General features: G+C 57.3%; 1 protein-coding gene across 2 annotated transcripts in view; it reads left to right on the top strand.

The window, feature by feature from the left end:
• Window positions 1–16,778, top strand: part of PPARD (peroxisome proliferator activated receptor delta) — a 76,683-nt gene extending 59,905 nt beyond the window's left edge. For both annotated transcript variants that reach the window (XM_079780870.1, XM_079780871.1), the window contains exons 3-8: window positions 1,814–2,040; window positions 11,018–11,172; window positions 11,919–12,057; window positions 13,310–13,512; window positions 13,683–14,133; window positions 14,674–16,778. In XM_079780870.1, the coding sequence (XP_079636996.1) occupies window positions 1,911–2,040; window positions 11,018–11,172; window positions 11,919–12,057; window positions 13,310–13,512; window positions 13,683–14,133; window positions 14,674–14,921 (1,326 nt within the window). In that variant the 5' untranslated portion in view covers window positions 1,814–1,910 and the 3' untranslated portion in view covers window positions 14,922–16,778. The remainder of the gene's footprint in view (window positions 1–1,813; window positions 2,041–11,017; window positions 11,173–11,918; window positions 12,058–13,309; window positions 13,513–13,682; window positions 14,134–14,673) is intronic.
• The last annotated feature ends 3,152 nt before the right edge of the window (window positions 16,779–19,930 follow it).

Below are 19,930 nucleotides of genomic sequence, written 5' to 3'. Positions count from 1 at the left end.
CCTTTATTATGAAAAACCTCTCCCCAGCCTTGCTACTTTCTCAATCTAATGTGTATACATTTCTTTCCCTGACATAGTCACCAAAAATTAATCTCCACCCACTGTCCCAGCTTCCTCGCTAGCACTAATTCTTAGAGCCCCCGTTTCCATCCCAACCACTTGGCTGGAACTTGTTTCCCGAGGTCGTTGATGACCTCACAGTCACGGAATCCAGTGGGATCAGTTTATCTCATTTGAGCCGATTGACCCCTTCCCCCTGAAAAACAGCCCTTCCCTTGGCTCTGAGACACCAGGCTGTCCCGAGTCCGTCCTGCCTCTGGCCACTGCCCCACTGTCTGCTCTGGGGCCTCTTCCTCTGTCCTTCCCTGATGGAGAACTGAATCCCTTCCTGTGGCTGTCACATCAACAAGGATGCCCCCAACTATAGGTTTCCAACTCCCCAGCTCTTAGACTCTAGGGCTGAATTTCCAAACTGCCTTCGGGAGACGAACTGAGAGGTTCTTGTGTCAGTCCAAGCAGGGGAAGATGAAGGCCTGATGGGAAGGAATCACCAGGGGAATTAAAACAAAAATGTCCAAGCTGCTCCCAGACCGATCAGATGAGGCTCTCTGGGAGGAGTGCAGACATCCAGATCTCACACTCCCCGCTGGCTCCAGTACAGCCACGTTTGCAGGCTGGAGCAGGGTGAGCGAGAGGGAGGAGTCTCCAGTGGCTTCTGCCTTCTGGCTTTGACAAGTGGGTAGATGGGCGTGTGGGTCACTGAAATGGGGGTTACAGAGAAGGGGGATTGGGGAAGACAGTGGGTTCTGTTGGGATAGGTTGAGTTTGAGTGCCTGTGGGACCTCAAGATAAGGGGTCCCACAGATGCTTGAATCTCTCTAGAGCAGGTCTTTTCTGCTCCTGATCCTTCCAGGCCTGTCCTGACGTGGGATGAGGTCAGTCTCACTCCCAGGGCCAGGGCACTGAAGCACACATGCCTGGCTACAGCCCACCTTCCCCGCCACCCTGCCAGGTCCTCTCTCTAGCACCTCACTCCCCAGCCCACAGGACTCCTCACTGCTCCCCACTGTGCTGCCTCCAAGTCTGTTTTAAAGCTGTATCCCCAAGCGGAGTTCCCTACCATCTCCCCTGGTCAAAACCCACCCCTCTCGGGACCTCGCCCTACTGTTCCCCGCCGGGAAGACTCCCCCTCAGACGCTTATACCTCTAACTGTGGCATTTGTGACAATATCTTAGTTGCAGAGGGTTAGAACCATCTCCTCCTGGTGGTGTAAACATGGGGGTCACTATCTGGGAACCCACCCTTGCCTGATGGCTCTGCAGATCTGCTGTCGCTGTGAGCAAGCCTGGTGGGAGCTCTCGCCTTTCATCCACCCTGACACTTCCTTCACGAAGGTGGCTTTGGAGGGCAGTGATTCTGGGACCTGGGTACTGGTGCGGCAGGAAGGGGCTGGAGGTGTGATGCATAGCAGGATCTCCAGGGGGACTGAGCATTTGAAAAGCCCCTAAGGCTTTCTCGTGTGTCTCCTGAAGACTCAGGAGCTCAAAGGGCAGGATGCTGCAGAGGAGGCAGGGAAGGTAGCAGAGGGCAGTGTCACCCCGTCTGGGTGATAGGAACTGCTCTGAGCCCACAGACCTGCTGCAAGAGCCAGGGGCAAAGGGTGGGAGGGGAAGTGACCTTGATGCGAGGAGTGGAGACCGTGGGAGAGCCCTGCAGGTGAGGTGCTCCTGCTCTGCTGGCCCCGGATGGCCGAGTCCTGCCCCACTCTCACCGCCCTCTCATCCTCCCTCTTCCTGTCTTCCCTTTGCCCAGGCTGACGGAACTGCCCTGGGGTTCCTCTGCGTCCAGACCCAGATGATGCCAGAGCTATGACCGGGCCTGCAGGCGTGGCGCCGAGGGGAAATCAGCCATGGAGCAGCCACCGGAGGAAGCCCCTGAGGTCCGGGAGGAGGAGGAGAAAGAGGAAGTGGCAGAGACACAAGGAGCCGCAGAGCTCAATGGAGAACCAGAGCACCCGCTTCCCTCCAGCAGCTACACAGGTGAGGAGGGCGGGGACCGGAGCGGCCCTCACACAGCCTGGGGGAGTGCGCGGAGCAGTCATAGGGCTCCGGTAGGGCTGAAGCCGCACGCCTGGCTTGGTCCCGCTGTGCTGCTCAGCAGCTGCAGGACTGTGGGCAGGGGCACCTTCTTTCCGTACACCAGGCAGGGTCCCAGCGGGTGGAGAGTGGGCTCTGTGAGAGTTACTGGAATTTGCGTGCGTCGTGCATGTTGTCATGGTTGTTCCACCACTACTACTGCAGGGGACCCATCTGATTAACCAGCACACACTGGAAAGATCCCTGTAGCTGTGATTGTTATGATCACTCAGAACACACAGCTCCGTTGTCTGGTGCTAGTTGTACACGCCATCGAGCTGCACAGTCTGCGGCATCAGTGCTGAGCAGTTGCTGTGATTAACTGGAACGAATATTACTTTTGTGCAGCCAGTGTTTAGCTCCTCTTATTTCAGCAGCAGTGTAGGCAGTTTTCTCTGGTACCTTGTACTGTCTGTCAGCATCTTCATCATCCCATCATGGCATTGTGTCCACCTTCAAGGGCACCCAGACCCACTTCTCTCAGCCCTTGGCTTACCCTGCTCCCTGCCCAGCTGCCTGAGTGCCATCACAGCCCGCTGGGCCTTGCTCCCTTCCCTCGGGGAGGAACTCAGGGCCAGGATATACTGCCAGGAGGGGACACCCTGACCTTGCTGCTGGTTTCAGCGGATGGAGATCCTGCCGCAGCTGCTGATTCAAGGCAGAGGAGCAGGCCTGTCTCATAAGGACGGGCTCTGGATCCCCGGGCCTGCCTGAGGAGAAGGAGGTGGGTGGTGTCAGAGTTAAAAGTTAAGGTGGGGGGCCCTGGCTGGTGTGGCTCAGTTGCTTGGGCGTTGTCCTGTTTACCAAAACAGGATGCCAGTTCCTTAATCAGTCAAATGAGTTAAGGCTATGGGGAGGCACTGTTGAGGTAGGACAGGCTCCTGCCTTGGCCTGTACTAAGAGAGCCCGAATCCTTGAGCCACGCTTTCAACCTGCAAAGCAAGTCCTGGGTTTTTCAGAGCTTCCTCTTCAGGCACGTGGTGGGTAGGGTGAGGAAGAGCCATCACCCAGGCCCTCTGACCCCACCCAGACACCCAGGAATGACCAAAGTAGGCATGTGTGATTTCAGGGCCCAAGAGAAGGTATCCCCTATCCTGAGGGTAACCGCCCCGCTGTTGGTTGGCTGGTGGCTGGGATGGCTTTGGGGACCCAGCCTTTCTCAGAGGAGAGGATTGGCTAGCCAGGCGTGATCAGTCCCTCAGCACTAACATACTGCTCCGAACTTGAGACACTGAGGAGGGGGAGGATACAGAGGGAAGACACTGGGGGCTCAGGATGAGCAAGTGATGTCACTGAGGACATCAAAAGAGGGAAGGGAACGAGAGGGCACGGGGTTGTGGCCTCACTGCCTTCCCTGGCCCTATAGCTGGGCCCAGGCACGTAGAAGTCACCGCGGACTAATGTCCTGCCCTGGGGTTTCCTACCTCCCCAAGCGACCCTGCTGTTCACATGCAGACCAGCGTGCCTGGGCCCACAGGCAGGGTGAGGTGGGCGCGGCGACAGCATCTGGGGTTTTATCAGTGGGATTTAGGGCACGAGGGGGGATGTCTGGGGAAGGATTTGCCCAGCCACCCTGTGCTTGATGGATTCCGTTTATCAATAAATCAGTGAAGTGGCGGTAAAAAGACTTCCTTGTTCAGTAATTGAACATAATTACCATATGTTAAAGCCGTAATATAGGAAACTTCCCACAGAGTACAAGACAAGCCGCGCAACAGAAAAGTAGAAATAGGCAGTTCTCGGTAGGACAAATACAAATGGCTAGAAAACACAAAACATTTTTCAGTCTCCCCGATCAAAGAAGGTGTCTTCAGGTGTGATTGGCAGAGAGGACGTGTTGGCCAGAGCGTGAGGACACGGCCCTGTAGCCGCGGGAGTGGAGGGCAGCAGCCAGCACTTTGCATGTGCATTCCCTGGGCCCTGCGTCCCCTCCTAGGAGTGTGTCCCCGTAAACACTCGCTCTGTGTGCACGGAGATGTCCACACTTGTTTACTGCAGCACTGTTCATGAAAGCAAATATTGGAAAGCGCCCATCTGTGGGGAACTGGTTATGTAAACTGTGGCAGAGCCATATTGTGGAATGCTCGAGTCATTGAAAAGGATAAGGTAGGTCTGAGTGTGCTGATAGGGGAGCACATTCCTGACAAATTGGACATCCCATTGTTTAAAAATCCTTACCTATGCCCTGGCTGGTGTGGCTCAGTTGGTCATCGTCCCGTGCACCAAAAGGTCAAGGGTTCAATTCCCGGTCAGGGCACATACCTAGGTTTCGGGCTCAATCCCCAGTAGGGGGCATGCAGGAGGCAGCCGATTGATATTTCTCCCTCTCACTCTCCCCCTCTCTTCCTCCCTCCCTCCCTCTCTCAAAAATATCAATAATAATAGTAATAAAAAGGAATCTCCACTCCATCAGCTGAAAACTTAAAAACAGTCCTTATGCGTCATAGAAGGCACTGGGAGTAGACACAATGGACGAGAGGGGCTGACTCACAAGTCGGCTCATGGGTGGAGAGGATCTGCCATAAGCCGCTCCGCACCCTGTGTGTGTTCCCAGCAAGCCCGGCGTGCTCTCATACTTTAAAAAGCAATTACATTGCTTTTCTTTAAAAGGTTAAAAACAAAAAGGCCGCAGGTGAGGGCGCTGGAGGCAGCCTCAGCTGTCCGTGTTGGGGATCTCACACCAGGGCAGGGGTTCCCGGTCTGCACGAGGAGCTGCGGCCCGCACCGTGCCAGTCTCCTCACCTTAAAGGCTTCGTCCTGCCCACCGCAAGGGCCAGCCAGGGCAGGAGTAAATGGTGCTGGTACATACACGCACCTGCTGATTCCCTGCCCCACCCCATGAGTCTGTGACTTTACCCTCCAGAGTCCCCTCGGGGACCCGTGAGGAGGGGGTGCAGCTCGAGCCTGAAACAGCAGGAAGGCTGCACAGTTGCTTCCTCCTGACCCTGCAGAGCTTGTGCACTGACCGCATCTCTGAACCTGCCAGCACCTCCTCCTCCCCCGCAGGGAGGCAGGGAGGACAGGCCTCGTCGTTAGCACTCAGGACACTCACGTGCCCAGGGTCCCCCGACTGGGTGGAGGCGGGGAGCTGGAGCTGGTGCTCACACCCCACTCCTGTCTTCACCCCCCTCTTTTCAGTGATGAACATCCCAGTCACCCCGAGAAAAAGGTCAGGGGCCTAGTGTGAGGCTGAGGAAGAAAAGTGTCCTTCCTCTTGTCCTTGGCACCTCCTCTCAGCAAATGCTTAGTGGGTGTCCAGGCAGCCATTCAGCGGACGAGGCTGGGTGGCTGCCCCGAGGAGCCCACAGCAGCAGGAGTGAGGAGGCTGCTGGGTAACCCTGCAGAATTGGCCCTGACTTCAGAAGCTGTGCTCTGTGGGGTTCTGCCAGCAAAGGAAATAGACAGGGCCAGCTTCTCCGGGCCCTCACAGTCAGACAGCAGCATGCCTCTAGCAATGGGGCCTAGACACGCAGGGGTACTCAGCGGCTCTTAGAGAGGGAGTAAGGTCCGTAGTGTCTTTTTGCCCAACTTGTAATCAAAGATAGTGCCACTGATGCTTCACTCTGTGGGGGAGGGGCTCATGTTTATGCCAAGTCCAAACAGTGAGTGATGCACAGTGTCATTCCCAGCAGTGGTGTGTCTCGCTGTTTATCATAATCACAATATTGATCAGTAGAACGAGCACGTGTTTATATGTATGGGAAGTTGAAGAGTGCAGCGGGTAAGCCCCAAGGCGAGGAATAAACCTCACCACCACTGTGTTAGGGTTCTCTAGAGAAACAAATCCAATAGCATGTGTGTGTGTGTGAGTGTGTATAGAGAGCGAGGGAGGGAGACTGGGAGTTTTATTTTAAGGACTTGGCTCAAGCAGCTGTGAGGACTAGCGAGTCAAAACTATAGGAGAGGCCAGCAGGGTGGACATCCAGGGAAGTTGATGTTGAAGCCCAGATGCAGTCTGGAGACAGAATTCCTTCTTCCTTCAGGAGGCCTGCTCCCAGCACAGAGTGATGGTTTGAATGTTACTGACCCCTAAGAAATATCAGGACTGATGTTTGACCAAAAACTGGGTACCATGGCCTGGCCAAGTAGGCACATCACATTAACCATCAGCCACTGTCCACATGTTACTTAACCTTCTGAGCCTCTGTTGTGTTGCCTATAAAATGGGGACAAGAAGACCTGCTGGGAAGGTGGTTTTGATGATGTAAAGGACCCGGCGGAGTGCCTAGGGCACAGCAGGCATGTGCTGAGAGAGGGGTGACTGGTGCAGACACACAGCCGCTGCAGGGAAGTCAGGTTTAGGTTCCAGTTCCAGTCCCACCATATATTCGGGTGACCTTGGGTAAGTCCCTGAGCCTCACCGAGCTTCAGTGTCCTCATCTTTAAATGGGGGCAGTTACTGTCTTCTAGAGCGATATGAAATGATACAGGCATCGACACTAAAGTGCTTGGCATTTTGTGGGGGCTTGATAAACGCTGGTTCTTTCCCCTGCCCCTCCTAGGGGTGGTAAAGGTAAGAGACATTTGGGGGTGGGGGTCAGGCAGGGAGTGGCTAGAGGGGAAGTTCAGAGGCAGGGCTTAGGGCCCACATGATGGCCATCGGGTAAGCAAGTGCATTTCCTGAGAGCAGGGGAGGGGCTAAGAGAGGATGCGCTGGGCGGGCTGGAGAGAGCGGCTGTGCAGGCAGCGACCCTCAAACAGCAAGCCCAGGGCACTTCCCCTGGCTGCCTGAGGGGCACTGAGGCAGGGGTCCCCGGTGTGGGGAGGGCTTCTCAGGACCCAGCCCCCACCGGAGGTCATGGGAGGTGATGGGACCTTGAGAACCTGGTCCCTAGAATGGGGCATCCCACCATCATTATGTTCAGGTAGGATATGATGGAGATTTGAGGATAAACCCTTAAGCCAGGTGGTCAGCCAGGAAGAAACCTTTATCTTTGGGAAACCCACCCCAGCACTACCGCCACCTCCGTATCCCCGATACACCCCCAACAAAGGCGCCCCTGCGGGATGCGTGCACTGCTTGCTGCCCACCCAGCGCCGCGTCACCCTGCCTCTCTGTCTGGTGTACCAGTCATTTGTGTTTCCTTATTCTTCTCAGATAGGCAGAGGGGGCCCTTGTCCTGTCGCCCTGAGACCACCAGGCCTCCCTGACTGCCCTCAAGTTCGGCAGCCTACAGCTGTTCACCCCCTGGGGCAGGACCTCTCCCAGGCACCCCAGCCCCCCGCCCTGGGCCTGTTTCTCCCCAGTGCAGTTTGCAGCTCTTCCTGCCCGGGTCTCACCTCGCAACTCAGAGCTCTGGCTGACTCCGTAGCCAGTAGGGCTTGGGTATCTTGCCTTCTTCCAGGGTTTGGGGTAGTCCTGACACCCCTGAGCCAGGGGCCAGCAGCACGCCAGGCAACGAGAGAGGTGGCTGGGTCTTGTTCCGGAGGCTCATAAACACACACACACACACACACACACACACACACACACACACACACACATCTTGGGTTCCTGTGAAGCTGTAGGGGAAAGAGACACCAGAACGAGGGAGAGAGAGGCATGGTCCTGCCTTGTGGGTCACAGGCTCAGAAACTGCGGAAGGCAGCTTGCTAGTGAGCATCACCCGCGCCTGAGCTGGGATTTACACAGCACTTCCGAGTCCAGGAGCTTTCTCTGGATTGACTCCTGGATTCTCACCGTGACTCTGAGACACAGAGTCCTCCCCTTTACAGGGGAAGAAACTGAGGCCCAGAGGTAGAGCTGGGTTTTGAGCACAGGACACTGATTGCAGTTGGCCTGCAGGGCTCCTGGGCCTCATTCTTACCCCTGCCTGCTGCCTGAGCTCCGGGAAGCTGCCTTGGGGGTCATCCAAACCAGCGGTCGGTCGCCAACCTTTGGGACCCCACAGACCACCAATGGTCGCGGACCAGCAGTTGGTGACCGCTGATCTAAAGGTTTCCTTAAACCAGCGGTCGCCTACCTTTGGGACCCCACAGACCACCAATGGTCACGGACCAGCATTTGGTGACCGCTGATCTAAAGGTTTCCTTAAACCAGCGGTCGCCAGCCTTTCGGACCCCACAGACCACCAATGGTCGCGGACCAGCAGTTGGTGACCGCTGATCTAAAGGTTTCCTTAAACCAGCGGTCACCAACCTTTGGGACTCCACAGACCACCAATGGTCGCGGACCAGCAGTTGGTGACCACTGATCTAAAGCATGCACCTTTTTCTTAATCCTCACCTGAGGTTATGTTTTATTGATTCTTAGCGAGGAAGGGAGTGGGGGAGAGAAACAGGTTGCCCCAACCAGGGATCAAGCCCACAACCTAGGAGGTTCCCTTACTGGGAATCGAACCTGCAACCCCTCAGTGTACAGGACAACACTCCAAACAGCTGAGCCCCAAAGCACTCAGCTTAGGGCCAGGGAGGGAGCAGTCACCTTCCTGGCCCTCGTGCCCGGGGATGCTCTCTCGCAGCTCCGCACACTCTGCCTGCCTGGGCTGGCGTGGCCGCGCGCGCTGCACTGCTCCCGCTTTCTTAGCCCTTTCTTACCTCCGCTAGATGAGGGCAGGGTCTGGTCCTGCCCTGCACAAGCATGTGCTCGTCAGTGTCTGTGGAATGAAAGAGAGGGTGGCAGCCCCAGCCGGTTTGGCTCAGTGGATAGAGGGTCGGCCTGCAGACTGAAGGGTTCCAGGTTTGATTTCAGTCAAGGGCACATGCTCAGGTTGTGGGCTCGATCCCTAGTGGGGGATTTGCACGAGGCAGCTGATCAATGATTCTCTCTCATCATTGATGTTTCTATCTCTCCCTCTCCCTTCCTCTCTGAAATCAATAAAAATACTTTTTATATTAAAAAACAGAGAGGGTGGCATTGCCACATGCAGCACCAGCAGCAACCAAATGACCAGACAACTGCCAAGCCCCCAGGGCAACAAGGGAGAAGGAGAAAGCACCAAGAGGTGGGAACACTGAGGCGACTGGTCCCTGTGGCTTGAGATCTAAAGGGGACGTGACTCGGGACACTCTGAGTCTAGCAGAGGAGGCAGACGTGCAGCCACAGAAACAACACTGATGCTTACAAGGGCCACAAAGCCCACGTGCACACAGCCCACAGACAGCAGGAAGTGACAAAGCCCACGTGCACACAGCCCACAGACAGAGCAGGAAGTGGCGGAACCCTCCGGGCCACGGCGCCTCCTTCCTCCCCACTGGGAATGGGACTCCTGCCCCTGCTGCAGTGCCTCCAGGAGCGGCCGTGCGCCCCTCTGGCCAGGACGCCCGGCAGCTTGAGGACCTGCCCATGGCCCCACTGTAGTGGCGGAGCCCAGCACCGAGTAACACAGGCCGTTCGGGGACCAAGCAGCCTTGCCCTCCCAGGCTGCAGTCTCCCTGCAGCTCCTTGCCCAGGAGATGGAGGAGCCCACTCTCCCCATCTGTGGGCTTGGGGGGTATACCCCTTGGAATGGAATGACTGCAGGTTGGGAGCTGAGGCTCTGGGACAGGGCAGGCAGTTTTAGGAACCAGGAACTTGTGTCACCCCTGCCTCACCCGCCAGGGAGGGCAGAGGTGCGGTCCTCTGCTGTGGTCTGATTGTGCTCCCCTTCTGTGTCCAGGATGGCGGGGGGCGGGCGGGCGGCAGCTTTCCTCCTGTCATTCCTGGACGTGGGGGGGGGCGGGGGGGCGGGGGGGGCGGGGGCCGAGGGGGAGGAATGGGAAGAAGGTTACCCCACAGTGGGGAAAATCAGATCTCTTGGGGAGTGGAAAACGTGAGGTCTGGGCTTGGGTCTCCCAGCCCCGATACTCTGGTTTGGGATGTGGACCCTGCCCCAAGCACTCGCTCGGTCATCGGGGAAGACAGCAGTGAGCAGCGGATGGGCAGACTAGCGTGGCAGGCAGGACAGGTGGGGTCAGGAGGCTGGGGCTCGGTGCAGGCCCCTTTCCACGGGCAGGGCTCACTTCTGAGTGCACAAAGGAGATTCAGAAGAGACTCCCAGCCGTTCTTACTAAGTCCTCCGACAGGGTGTGTGCCCTGAAGTCGTTGCCATGCCAAGTGCTCTCCTTGCTAAGTCAGCACCTGGTTGAAACATCTGTACATTTAATAGAAAAACACTGGAAATTCAGGGTGCTGCCCAGCCAGTGTGGCTGACACCTACGCTCTTCCTGTGTGAGCACGTTTCGTGGGAGTGAACTTGAGCTTGGGAGTGCCTTTACAGGCATCGGTGCAGTCCATGCAAGAATCAGACTTCCCGGATCTGCACTCTGCCATCTGCTCAAAACACACTCCGCACCCAACGTGGGCCCCTTCCTAAGGACAGTCTAAAGAGACTCTGCTGCCCGATCAGGTTTGGCTCAGTGGATAGAGCGTCCACCTGCAGACTGAAGGGTCCTGGGTTCTATTCCGGTCCAGGGCACATGCCTGGGTTGTGGGCTTGATCCCCAATAGGGGGTGTGCAGGAGGCAGCTGATCAATGATTCTCTCATCATTGATATTTCTATCTCTTTTTCCCTCTCCCTTCCTCTCTGAAATCAATAAAAATATATTTTTAAAAATAAAGAGACTCTGCTTCCTCCCCCTTCCTCCCCTCCTCCCAAAACACAGCCATCCCTTCATATTCTCTCCTCCACGGGCTCGTCCAGCCCAGGAAGGCGCTGCCACCCCCCACAGGAAGAGCTGCCATTTCTGGGACACCTGCTGCGCCTGCTCTGGGGGGATGCTTTGGAAACTTCGCTATCCTCCCAGAGACGCTGTCAGCCCCACGTTCCATACAAAGACACTGGTCTCAGAAAGGTTGGCCCGCGTGGCACACAGCTCTTAAATGGCCGAGCCAGGGCCGTGTGAGTGAGAAACTCGGGCTCAGGCAGCAGAAGGTGAAGCGCCCGTGTCGTGTGTCTGCAGACCTCTCCCGGAGCGCCTCCCCACCCTCGCTGCTGGACCAGCTGCAGACAGGCTGTGACGGGGCCCCGGGCAGCAGCCTCAACATGGAGTGCCGCGTGTGCGGGGACAAGGCGTCGGGCTTCCACTACGGCGTCCATGCGTGCGAGGGCTGCAAGGTAGGCGCAGTGGGAGTGCTGGCTAGCCGGCAGGGCTGTGGCCACATGGTGAGTTAACTTGCCAAAAAGGCTTTCCCTGCCAGGGGTGGGTCCCTGATAATACCCACGGCGGAATTCCTGCCTGGGCAGCCGCCAGGGCCTTGGGCTCATTCCAAGCCTCTGTCTGGGCCTGCTGGAGAGGAGGGTTCCCTGTCAGGGCTGCCCTGCCAGGCACCTCAGCCGCTGACCTGGGCTCCCTGGCCTCTTGCGCCCCCTGGGGACCGGGCTGGGAAAGACAAAGGGGCGGGCCTTAGGCTGGGGCTTCTTCCTGAGGTCAGGTTCCTGCACCTCTAAGCCTGAAGGGGGCTCTTTGAGGGGAGGAAAAAGAAATGTTACATTTCTTCTGGGTTCTTCCTCCTCACCGCACACCCATCACATCTTCACATATTATTTTATTAAACCACTACCTAGAAAATACACAGAACCAGATACATTCATGAATAAATCAGGTTAGTCATGATACAGTTTTGTTACCAAATTAACAAAGAAGCATGTTTAATATGCATAATATGGCATATTATTTTAATTATTTCAAGAGTTTTAGAATTGTTTACCTTCTCCCACTTCCAACAAAATTCCCCTCCTGTTTCCAGAGTTCAGGAGTTTCTACATCTTCATGCGCACTTGGGCCCCAGTCCACCCGGAGGGCCCAGGGTTCCCCCCAGCTCTCTCCCTCCCGTGGCCTTTCCTCCCTCTACATCCTGCAGGGCTTCTTCCGGCGGACGATCCGCATGAAGCTGGAATACGAGAAGTGTGAGCGGAGCTGCAAGATCCAGAAGAAGAACCGCAACAAGTGCCAGTACTGCCGCTTCCAGAAGTGCCTGGCACTGGGCATGTCGCACAACGGTGAGCGCCCGCCCCCCGTGCGCAAGCACGGCCGCCAGCCCCACACCCGAGGCCAGTCTCAGGGAGCAGAAAGGGGCGCCTCCGTGTGCCTGGCACGCCATGGGCCCTGCTGTGTCCGCTGCTGACCTGGCTCATCTGGACCTGAGTCTCAGCCAGCACAGCCTAGCCCATGGTGCCAGGCCGGGCTGCCCCACCTCTATACCTGAGGCTCACCCTGTCTGGCCCAGACAGAGCAGGAACTGACCCAGCTCCCAGGACCTCAAGCCTGGCACAGCACGGAAAGGCCCTGCGGCGGCCCGGGACCTCTCTGCCCTTCCTGGTTATTGAGGGCAGGCGGGAGCCAGTAAGTGGCCACGCATGCCAGCTGCCAGGAGCAGGCAGGTGTTTCCTGGAGGCCAGCCCCCCTGGGAGACAGGCTGCCCTGCCCTGGGAGACAGGCTCCTGGCAGCTGGCACATCTCGTCTTCAGACCCCATAGAGTAGGATTTTGCAAAGCCCACCTGCCCCCTCTACCCTCTGGGTCACACCCCCAGAGACGGAGACTCAGATACTGCCCCCCTCCTGTTAAATGCCCCCCAATCCCATCACCCATGGATGATGCATGACTGCCTTGCATCTTTGAGGGGGGCAGTATCTGAGTCTCCGTCTGCTGATTTTTCTTAGGTGATGGGATTGGGGGTCTGTGGTTTGATCCCTCCCCTCTGTATCTGCCTGGGCCCCATTACTTGGCTGAAGTGAGGGGACTCCCCAAGAGATCTCAGGGCTGACTTATTCTTCTCGCTTTTTCTCCGAGAGAAGCCAGATTTTTTCCGGTTCCATTACTAAGGATGACAATGAAGTGCTTACAGGGAGTTATCTAATTGCTCTGACAGTGAGCTTTAAGTATCAGCCCCGCTTCTCTGATTAGAAAGGAGACGGAGTGGCCTGTCTGAAGTCGCGAGGCGAGTAAGCTGCGGAGCTGGGGCTCGGGCACAGGCCGCTGCCCAGGCTGTTTCCACCTGCCACTCCGCACCCCTCTTGGCCGCGCGGCGAGGCGCTCCACGAGTTAGGGCCTTTGTGTGTGGGAACTGAACAGGACAGATAGACAGACCCCTGCCCCTGGAGCTTACATTCTGGAGGGTGCCCCAACATTCCAGCTGGCTGCCTCTAGAACTTCTCAGGCCTTTGGCCCGTGCAGGGATGAGGAGGTTAGGGGTGCTGGCCCTGCATGGACTCCTCGATGACTCCTGCCCCCACCCCTGCTCCCCATGCAGCCATCCGCTTTGGCCGGATGCCAGAGGCCGAGAAGAGGAAGCTGGTGGCAGGGCTGACGGCGAGTGAAGGGAGTCAGCACAACCCACAGGTGGCCGACCTGAAGGCCTTCTCCAAGCACATCTACAACGCCTACCTGAAGAACTTCAACATGACCAAGAAGAAGGCCCGCGGCATCCTCACCGGCAAGACCAGCCACACAGCGGTGAGTCACTGCTCGCGTGGCGGCGTCCCTGGCTCGGGGCCCCTGCCGCCCTCCAGACTCCTGGGAGAACTGGACCTCCTCCCTCCCCTAACTTCATGGTATAGGCAGGGAGTCTGGGGAGCACACGTGGGGTCCCCGAGGCCTGGCCTCTAATGGGGCCTGGTTTTCAGCCCTTTGTGATCCACGACATCGAGACGCTGTGGCAGGCAGAGAAGGGCCTGGTGTGGAAGCAGCTGGTGAACGGCTTGCCGCCCTACAAGGAGATCAGCGTGCACGTCTTCTACCGCTGCCAGTGCACCACGGTGGAGACCGTGCGCGAGCTCACCGAGTTCGCCAAGAGCATCCCCAGCTTCGGCAACCTCTTCCTCAACGACCAGGTGACCCTTCTCAAGTACGGAGTGCACGAAGCCATCTTCGCCATGCTGGCCTCCATTGTCAACAAGGACGGGCTACTGGTGGCCAACGGCACGGGGTTTGTCACCCGGGAGTTCCTGCGCAGCCTCCGCAAGCCCTTCAGTGATATCATCGAGCCCAAGTTCGAGTTTGCTGTCAAGTTCAACGCCCTGGAACTCGACGACAGTGACCTGGCTCTCTTCATCGCAGCCATCATTCTGTGCGGAGGTAAGCGAGGTCGGACTCCGTGGGGGAGTGTGCGTGTGGTGATGGCAGTGGGACGTGTGAGGCACCGCTGTACGGCAGGACCCGCTCTGTCTAGGTAGATGGAGCTGAGAGAGAAAAAGACCAAGGGGACGCATACCAACACGCTGATGGGGCTGCTTCTGGTGGTGAAGAAGTCTGTTTTACTGGTACTTTCCAATTCCAGCACAGTAATTGCAATAATTACGGTGCTGACCCTGGCTTACTTCATACCAGGCTCTGTTCTGGTTCCCTTTCCCAGATTATAACTCATTTGGTCCTCACAGCCACCTGTGCACAGGTGCTTCCGTTCTCCCCAGTTCGCAGGTGAGGAAACGGCGCCCAGGCCTCACCGCTCGCCTGGGAGAGCCGGGATGTGAGTCCAGGCCGAGGGGCCTGTCACCACCAGGAGGCCTGCTGCGCCCTGAGCCAGGTCCCCGTGCTGGGCGGGTAGCAGTGCTCCGCTGCCACCTGAGACCCGTGCGTGCCTGCTCCCTCCCACCCCTGGGCCCTGTGTCCCCACAGACCGGCCAGGCCTCATGAACGTGGCCCAGGTGGAGGCCATCCAGGACACCATCCTGCGTGCCCTCGAGTTCCACCTGCACGCCAACCACCCCGACGCCCAGTACCTCTTCCCCAAGCTGCTGCAGAAGATGGCTGACCTGCGGCAGCTGGTCACCGAGCATGCCCAGATGATGCAGCGGATCAAGAAGACCGAGACGGAGACCTCACTGCACCCCCTGCTCCAGGAGATCTACAAGGACATGTACTGAGGTGCACACCCAGGGCCTCCCAGCAGGCCTCGGGGCCGAGAACCAGGGGCAGGGACAGCGCTGGACAGGGGCCACATGGGACTTCCCCGTTGGCCACGGGCGCACTCAGCATGGCGCCTGATCACACACTCCTGCCATCAGACCCATGCCTCACTCCCCATGGTCCCTTCCTCCCTCTCCTTCTCAGTTCCTCTTTCTTCTCTTTGTTCTTCTCTTCCTTCCTCCCTGGCCCTCCCTCTCCCCCATCCCCATGTCTGGCCCTCTCTGTCTTCCTGTGAGACAGTTTGTATTATCTCACCAGCAGCACAAGACAGGACTTCTGCTTTTGCCCCTGCCCCAGCGCAGGGGGTGGGCCTGCCCTGTGCACCAGCCGCCGCAGGGGCGGAGGCCTCACTGCCCCGTCCTCGCAGCAAGGCTGGAGCTGCCCAAAGAAACACTAAGCTCTGGGCCCGGCTTCCTGGGGAAGCCGAGCGGGACCTGGGCCGACTGCAGCCGTGGCCTTGGTCGCTGGGTCCCTGCCCTGCAGGCCAGGATGCCTTCCCAAGATTGTCACGCACCCCCACCCTGAGGCTGGCACCCCTGACCTAGCCAACCCCACTTCAGCCACGTACCCCAGCCCCACTCACACCAACATCCTTTTTGGTCTTTTCACTGGTCTCCCAGGCCAGTGTTGCTGATGGCCCCCTGCGCTGGCCGCTGGGGGACCTCCCCCCAGCCTGGAAGGAGGTGGGTTCCCTGCAGGTGGGGGCCCCACACCCCCATGAAGAGGAGTGAGCCTCCAGGCAGGTGCAGGTTGGCGGGGAAGCAGTGAGCAGGCCTCAGGGTTGCGCTCCACCAGCACCCACCCTCCCCCGCAGCCTGCAGCAGCCTCGCCACCTGTGTTCGGTCGACATCACAGCCCTTGCCTCTCCCCAGGGCCAGGACTGGCCTCACCCCGATGACATCCTGTCTCCAGCTGGGGGCACTGGCTCTGGCTCGAGCTCACTGCAACTCATGCCACACACTCCTGGGGCTGCCACTCCGTTGCACACCACAAGCACTGATTCACTTTATCTGCAGGTTCCACACACCCCCTTCTCGAGGCGGATGCATGCCCAGAGGGGCCTGCAGGTGGACGGGCAGGGCTGGGCCACATCCTTGGTCAGCAGGGGCGTCCTGCTGTGTCAGCCCAGCACCTGCTCACGGGAAGGTGCCAGGGATAAACTGGTCCTGCTGATTGAGACATCCATCTGTCCCCACAGCTCTGCTACCCTCCCTTCCCCGTCTTCAGCCCAGCTGGTCTCCTGGAACGCCCTGCACAGCCCCTGGTGACCGGGTCCTCGCCAGGCCACCCCACTCCCCAGCCCCTGCCCCTCCCCTCCGCAGGGGCACTCAGCGCCCACCTGCTGCAGAGGAGGAGGCCAGAGCCCGAGGCTGCTGCCAGGGAGGAGGCTGGAAGGGTCTCTGAGAACCTGGTGCAGAGCCCAGGCTTCCTGGTCCTGTCTGCTCCTTCGGGAGGGGCCTTGCTGTCCGGCTGCAGCTCTGGGAGGAAATGCCCTGGAGAGAGGACACGGCCGGTGCCCGTCCTGCCAGCGCTGTGCCTTCCATGCCCAGGACCACTCCCTACTGGCTTCCCTCTCCCATCCTACCCTCGCTGACCGGGGTTTGGCCGAGGGGCTCCCTTGGGCCAGCACTGTGAGGGAGAGGCGCTGTGCCCGCCCCCACTCCCAGCTCTAGTGCTGAGAAGACAGCTCTTCTCCGTGTCTGAACAATCTCCAAAATGGAAATGTATATTTTTGCTAGGAGCCCCAGTTTCCTGTGTTTTTAATATAAATAGTGTACACAGACTGATGGAACTTTAAATAAATGGGAATTAAGTATTTAAGAGTTGACTTGGGCTGACTCAGTTCTCTCTGTGTTTTCCCTGGGGGCTGATCTGCTCCCCCTCCTCCGTATCTGGTGCACAGAGAGGAAGGAAACAGTTGGCAAATGAGACTTTGGGGTGCTGGCAGGTCCTGGCTTGTGGGAGCTCCCTCTCACCCCCTCTGCTCACCACTCGTCAGGCAGCTAGGGTTATGAGGGACTGAGAAGGTGCCATCCCTGCCCTGCAGGGACTTTGGGGTGTGGGGGGGGGGCGGGGAGACACATCTGGAACTTCACTGCTCCTGCCGGAAGTGCCGTCCATGTGGCGGGGAGGGACAGTCTCCCTTCTTCCTGTCTCCCAGCCTGTTGACCAGGCCCTGGTCAGCCGAGGGGAGGATGGGGGAGGGAAAAGCAGCTGTAACGGAAGCTAGGAGTGTGGTTTGCAGGACCCCAGTCCCTGTAGCTTAGAGGAGCAGGGGAAGAGCCAGAGCCAGCGGCTAATGAGCATCAAGTACACACACGGCCGGAGGGGAGCGGTCCCAGCCAGCCCACAGGTTAAGGTGGTGGTCATCTCACACTCGCCTCCCTGTGTCCTCGGCTGGCCAGCTGGCCAGAGCCATCTGACTCATCTCCGCTGGGAGTGACAGGCAGGGATAGGAGGGAGGAGGAAGGCTTGGAAGGGGCGTCCCTGAAATTGAGCGCCTGGTTCACGATGTAGTCTTCTAGTTTTCTCACCTCCCTCTCCTTTCCTACACCATCGGGGGGCGGGGGGGGGAGAAAATCGTTGAGGACTGTGGCTCAGTTGCGAAAGGCCATTCCTCTTCCCAATGCTACGAGGTAAGAGCACAGGACACCAATCACCTACCCTTAGCGCACCCAGAGGTGCAGCTCAGTCTCAGACCCAGTGTTCTGTTCCGGCTGCGGGTGCTGCCAAGGGCGAGCCCCGTCACTATCACTAGGGATGTTCTTTATTAAGCTTCTGTTTTGTGCCAGGCGTTGTGCATTTATCACCTCATCCTCACCACACCCTCTTAGGCAAATAGGACTTCTGCTGTTTCACAGGTGAGGAAGCGCGATGAGAGTAGGGAGTGTGCCTGGCTCACTCAGCCAGCAGCGCAGCCCCATCCAGGGCCTTAGGCTCTCTGCTTTTACCCATGGGGCCGCCCCTCCAGGGCCTTAGGCTCTCTGCTTTTACCCATGGGGCCGCCCCTCCAGGGCCTTAGGCTCTCTGCTTTTACCCATGGGGCCGCCCCATCCAGGGCCTTAGGCTCTCTGCTTTTACCCTTCAGGGCCGCCCCATCCAGGGCCTTAGGCTCTCTGCTTTTACCTATGGGGCCGCCCCATCCAGGGCCTTAGGCTCTCTGCTTTTACCCTTCAGGGCCGCCCCATCCAGGGCCTTAGGCTCTCTGCTTTTACCCATGGGGCCGCCCCATCCAGGGCCTTAGGCTCTCTGCTTTTACCCTTCAGGGCCGCCCCATCCAGGGCCTTAGGCTCTCTGCTTTTACCTATGGGGCCGCCCCTCCAGGGCCTTAGGCTCTCTGCTTTTACCCATGGGGCCGCCCCTCCAGGGCCTTAGGCTCTCTGCTTTTTACCCATGAACAAAACCTTGGGGATCATAGTTGGTCGTCTGTAAAAGATTCTGGATATGGGTGAAGCAAAAGAGACTTTTAACATCTGCTTTAACTCTTCTCTTTTTTTAATATATTTTATTGACTTTTTACAGAGAGGAAGAGAGAGGGATAGAGAGTTAGAAACATCGATGAAAGAGAAACATCGATCAGCTGCCTCCTGCACACCCCCTACTGGGGATGTGCCCACAACCAAGGTTCATTTCCTTGACCGGAATCGAACCTGGGACCCTTCAGTCCGCAGGCCAACACTCGATCCACTGAGCCAAACTGGTTAGGGCTTTAATATATCTTTATTGATTTCAGAGAGGAAGGGAAAGGGAGAGAGAGACAGAAACATCCATGATGAGAGAGAATCATTGATTGCCTGCTTCCTGCATGCCCCACGCTGGGGACTAAACCCACAGACCTGGCATGTGCCCTGATGGGGAATCGAACCATGACCTCTTGGTTCATAGGTCAACGCTCAACCACTGAACCATGTCAGCTGGGCACCTGGTCTATTTTTATTGATGCTCAGGACAAATGAATCCAATATTTAGACTAAAAAAGAAGAAAAGAGAATTAGAAGGTACTATTGTTACAATAATTTTATAAAATTCTCTGAAATAAAAATTAAAGAACAAGAGGAAGGAAGAAAGGAAGGGGAGTGGAGGAGAGAAAAGAAAGGGGGCTCCAGGCTGACAATATCCTTGGGGGGGGGGGGCGCTCTAAGAAGCAGATGCAGCCTGGCCTGGGGCTCAGTTGGTCGGAGCGTCATCGCGTACACCGCAGAGTGGTGGGTTCAATTTCCAGTCAGGGTACGTAGCCAAGTTTTGGATTTGATCCCCGGTTGGGGCATCCAATTGATGTTTTTTCTCTCTCACATCCATGTTTCTCTCTCTCCCTCCCTCCCTCCCTCTCTTCACCCCCCACCCCCAAAAAAAGTAAAAAATCAATAAAAACATATCTTCAGATGAGGATTTTAAAAAACAGATCAGCCATGGCTGGTGGTTTCAGTGGTTAGGGCGTTGTCCTGCACACCTAAGGGTCACAGGTTCGATTCCCAGTGAAGGGCACATATCTGGGTTGCAGGTTTGATCCCCGGCCCTGGTGGGGGTAAGTGCAGGAGGCAACCAGTAGATGTGTCTCTTCAGATCCATGTTTCTCTTTCTCTCTCTCTCTCTCTCTCTCTCTCTCTCCCCACCCCCTTCCTCCCTTCCACTCTCTCTAAAAGTCAGTGTGTGTAGCCCTAGCTGGTTTGGCTCAAGTGGATAGAGCGTCGGCCTGCAGACTGAAGGACCCCGGATTTGATTTCAGTCAAGGGTACATGCCCAGGTTGCGGGCTCCATCCCCAGTAGGGGGTATGTAGGAGGCAGCCAAGCAATGATTCTCTTTCATCATTGATGTTTCTATCTCTCCCTCTTCCTTCCTCTCTGAAATCAATAAAAAGTGAATAAAATTTAAAAAAAAAACACAGATTAGAACAGCCAAAGAGATCATTTTTGCACATCAAGAAAGACCAGAGCAATTACCCAGAAAATAGTCCAGGAAAACCAA

This window comes from Cnephaeus nilssonii, assembly GCF_951640355.1.
Source record: "Cnephaeus nilssonii genome assembly, chromosome: 9".
NCBI lineage: Eukaryota > Metazoa > Chordata > Mammalia > Chiroptera > Vespertilionidae > Cnephaeus > Cnephaeus nilssonii.
The sequence above is the reverse complement of the archived record's forward strand: the minus strand, read 5'-3'. Positions and strand labels throughout refer to the sequence as shown.